The sequence below is a fragment of the Lemur catta genome, chromosome 15 (assembly GCF_020740605.2).
Source record: "Lemur catta isolate mLemCat1 chromosome 15, mLemCat1.pri, whole genome shotgun sequence".
NCBI lineage: Eukaryota > Metazoa > Chordata > Mammalia > Primates > Lemuridae > Lemur > Lemur catta.
The window spans coordinates 20725001-20729031 of record NC_059142.1 but is presented as its reverse complement, the minus strand read 5'-3'; the positions used below and the strand labels follow the sequence as shown (position 1 = coordinate 20729031).

General features: G+C 52.2%; 1 protein-coding gene across 2 annotated transcripts in view; it reads right to left on the bottom strand.

Moving 5' to 3' along the window:
- Positions 1–204: 204 nt before the first annotated feature.
- The window catches only part of LOC123620306, a 20825-nt gene continuing 16998 nt past the window's right edge, over positions 205–4031 (bottom strand). The window contains exons 1-2 of one of the 2 annotated variants that reach the window (XM_045525429.1): positions 1916–3110; positions 205–1552 (exon numbers count right to left, since the gene is read on the bottom strand). In XM_045525429.1, coding sequence (XP_045381385.1) covers positions 1269–1552; positions 1916–2396 — 765 coding nt within the window. In that variant the 5' untranslated portion in view covers positions 2397–3110 and the 3' untranslated portion in view covers positions 205–1268. Of the gene's footprint in view, positions 1553–1915; positions 3111–4031 lie in introns of those variants that run through there. The other variant, XR_006728800.1, reaches the window with a different exon arrangement.

The following is a 4031-nucleotide window of genomic DNA, read 5'->3' as shown; positions in this document are numbered from 1 at the left end:
AAAAAAAAAAAAAAAAAAACAGCCTCATTCATAATAGCCAACATCTGGAAACCACTCAAATATCATCTGCTCAGTGGATAAACTGTGGCACATTCACACCATGGAATGCTACCCAGCGATAAAAAGGAATGAGCTATTGTTGCAACAACACGGATGCATCTCAGAAACACGCTGAGTAAAAGAAACCAGACACAAAAGAATACATACTCTGTGGCAATCTTTATAGGAAATTGTAGAAAAGGCAAAATGAGACTCTAGAACAAAGGCAGAGCAGTGGTTGTCTCTGGTCTGAGGGATCGACCATATCCCCCAGGAGATAAGAAATGTTCTAGATCTTGATTGTGGTGGTGGTTACGAGGGTGTACACATTTGACAAAACCTGTGACTTACACACTTAAAATGGGTGGATTTCATTACATGTAAAGCATACCTCAATAAAGCTGATTAAAAAAAAATGAGACCAAAGAAAAATATTACCTCTGTTAGGACCTTTTCTGTGACACAAACCCATCTCAGGTTGGATTCTAGAAAAAGAGAAATGCACTGGCTCATATAATCAGTTTAGTCCAGGGGTAAGTTGACTTCAGGCATGGCTGGATCCAGGGGCTCACAGATATCTGGACAGCATACTTTCCAACTCTTAGTTCTCTTTCTTCTTTGTTGACTTTGTTCTCAAGTGGAGGACAGGATAGTCACCAGCAATTCCAAGCTTCCATCCTGTCAACCTAGTAACTCCCACCTAAAGAGAATGCCTCTTTGCCCACGGCTGCTGCAGAAGGCCCACAGCAGAGTTTCAGGAACCTATGTCCAGGCCTGGATCGCATGCCTGTGTCTAAAACCAGTGGTGGGGCTGGTCCCACCCGAACCACAGGGATACAGAGCGGGGGAGAGGTGGTCCCCTGAAGGGCCATGGAAAGCCAGCAGATGGCCACCTCATACCCAGGGGGCAGTGTGAGCGCCCACCCCTACTCTCAGACAACTCTGCAATGGCCAGGCTGTCAGGGACAGATCCCAAACTCACTCAAGCCCAAGACTGCTTTTCTGTGATGTCACAGACTCTGCTAGACACAAGAGTCAAAACAGAAAGCGAGCACTAATTGCTTCCCCACCAGTCAAGCCGAACAGAAAGCCCTTCCTGCCCGTGCTGGGCGAGGAAGCACTCTGAGGAAGCTGGCAGGGGAGGGAGGAATTCTGCAGCAGCCACTCTGGCCCGGGCCCAGCGGGAACGCCTTGGAGCTGACAGCATCTGGACTTGCAGGGCAAACCCCCTAGCAGGGAAGAAGGCTGCAAGGGTGCTGGGGCTCAGTGGTGCAAACCAGAAAGGAATTCAGAGCCAAGAAGAGGACTTCACCTTTCCAACCCAGAATCACCGTCCCAGTGCGGTTCGGCTGGGGCGGGAGGCTGTTAGGAAAGGTGGTCCATGGAGGATCAAGGAAGGCGGGTTCCATCTGCAAGTTCAGACCAAATGTCACTTCCTGAGCTGTGCAGTGCGACCACTGTTCAGAGCCCTCTCCAGGCCGGGTACCACAGAGCTCTCTGCCGGAGTACACTCCTAGAAAGGAAGGGAAGGCAGCAGCAACTTCATGTCTACAGTCACAAGAAGCCCAGAAAGTACAGGGAACTATTATGCCCATCAAACAAATGAGGCAACAGGCTCAGAAAAGAGGGGGCTTTACCCAAGGCCCTCAGCCTCAGACTCCTGGGCAAAGGCTTGCCCTACTCCAACTCCTGGAGCTCAAAGCTCTTGCCTCAGCCTAGTCTAGCAGCTGTGGCTCGACACTGGCTACCTGGGTCAGAAATAAGCCGGCTATTTCCCAAGCCAGCTCCCCGGGGCACACAGGCAAGAAGAGCGGGGCTGATGCCCACTGCCCCATGTCCCACTGAGGTGCTGGCTGAGTCTGCCTGCACAACCAACCTTTCTGGGAAGCAGGTTTACTGGATGTCATTGCCAAGAGTGTGCACTCTGCTGCAGATGGCTGGCAGGGGAGACGGGCAAAGGCCAGACTGAGGAGCGAGAGGGCCAATGCCAAGCAAGGGAAGGAGTGGCCAAACACACGGGGCCCTCCCTTCCAGAGGAAGCCTGAGGGCTGGCCGAGAGCCACGGGGCTCCGGGAAAGTGGTGCTCTCGGCTCCCAGCTCCCATCTCCACCCGCCATGTCCGAGGCAGGCTGGCCCTCTGGCTCTGCAGACCCGCTAGGGAACAGCTGACCACTTCCTGGAGCCAACAATGAGCCCATCGTTAGCTCCCTGCACTGGCAGCCTGCCCGGCCAGCCCACAGGCATGGCCTCTGGAGTCGGGCTCTGCAGTGAGGAGGGAGGGGCAGGGACGGTGGGCTAGAGACCTGGACACCCCCAGCAGAGCTCCTGACCCTGAGCCCCGGACAAGGAAGCCCCATGCAGGGCTGTGCCCCTTCCTAGACGTCCAAGTGAGAAGCAGAGAACCAGCTGGGTGGTCTCAGCCAAGCCTCACGAGTGTTCAGAGCCTGTTCCTCATCTGTGACATGGGGCTAAACCCTGCCATGTCCAGACCTGGGATTGGTGGTGCCAAGGGCAGGCCGAGGGCGGCTGTGGATCCAGGCTGGCCGGATGCACACGGCATCGGGAACTAAGGAAAGATCACCCCCTGCTGTGGGCAGACACCTCTGAGAGATGGCAGCCCCCAGCCCCTGGCACACTGTGACGATCAAGTGCTCAGTTATTATTAAGCACTAAAATATGCTTATGTTCCATATGCTCGTTATAAATACTAATGACTAGTATTACTGAAACAGCACTAATCGTGGGGGTCAGAAGACGCAGATTTAAATCCGAACTCTGCCATAGCCTGAGTCCTCAGGTAAGTCCCCCGATCTCCTTAGCCTCAGTTTTCCGTCTGCGAAACGAGGATCAAAAGATGACTGAGTGGCAGAGGAAATAATGGAAGTGAAAGTCTGCCAACTGCAAATGGTCACACCCCTCTATCGGGCTCTGCAGGCAGGGCCGGAGGAAATCTCCATCTCTGCTTGTGGGCGCGCAGCCCAGCAGTTCTCCCTGGCCGCTCACCACCGCCACCTGAGGAACATAAGGAACACGAGAGAACAAACAAAAACAAAGATACCAACTCCTGGGCGCCCCCCACAACCCCTAGCAACTCGCATCCAATTGGCCTTGGGTGGGCCCAGGCATTGGCTTTTTCTTTCTTTTCTTCTCTTCTCTTTTCTTTTGTTTTCTTTGAGACAGGGTCTTGCTCTGTTGCCCAGGCTGGAGTGCAGTGGCATCATCATAGCTCACTGCAGCCTCCTGAGTAGATGGGACTACAGGCACATGCCAGCATGACTGGTTAATTTTCCTTTCCTTTTCTTTTTCTTTCTTTTTTTTTTTATTTTGAGACAGAGCCTCACTATGTTGCCTGGGCTGGTCTTGAACTCCTGGCCTCAAGCGATCCTCCTGCCTCAGCCTCCCAAAGTGCAGGAATTACAGGCGTGAGCCACCCACCGCACCCTGCCAGCACTGGCATGTTTTCAGCACTCAAGTGATTCTTATATGCAGCTGGGTCAGGAAGCAATGCAGCAGCCCACTCAGAAATCAGACTGCAGAGAGCCCACATGTCCAGCCTCCTCACTGACAATTTCATCAATCCTGGTTGGGAGAGAGACCCAGTGCTGCTCTAACGCCCTCCAACAAGATCTCTGAGCTTCCCGGCTGGAGGCCAGCGACAGCCCACAGTACATCCCACTTGTTAAAAAGAAAATAAAGGCTTTTAGCCTCCCGAGGGCACAGTGCCATTGCTCCAGTGGGTTATGAGCCTGCCTCTTTTAAGAGTCCCATTCTTGCTAAGTGGGTGGGGGTGTACAGGCACAGGGGAAAAAGCTGGCAGGATATATTTCATCAGCAGACATTATCACTAGGTACGGGCATTTATAAGCTTCTGTATAGAAGGTAATTCTTTTATAATTGGGAAAAAACAATCAGTTTTATTTCTGATATAGTGCCTTTTTAAAATAAGTTGATATATGGTCTTTTGCTGATGTTTTGGGGTAATGAATGAAGAA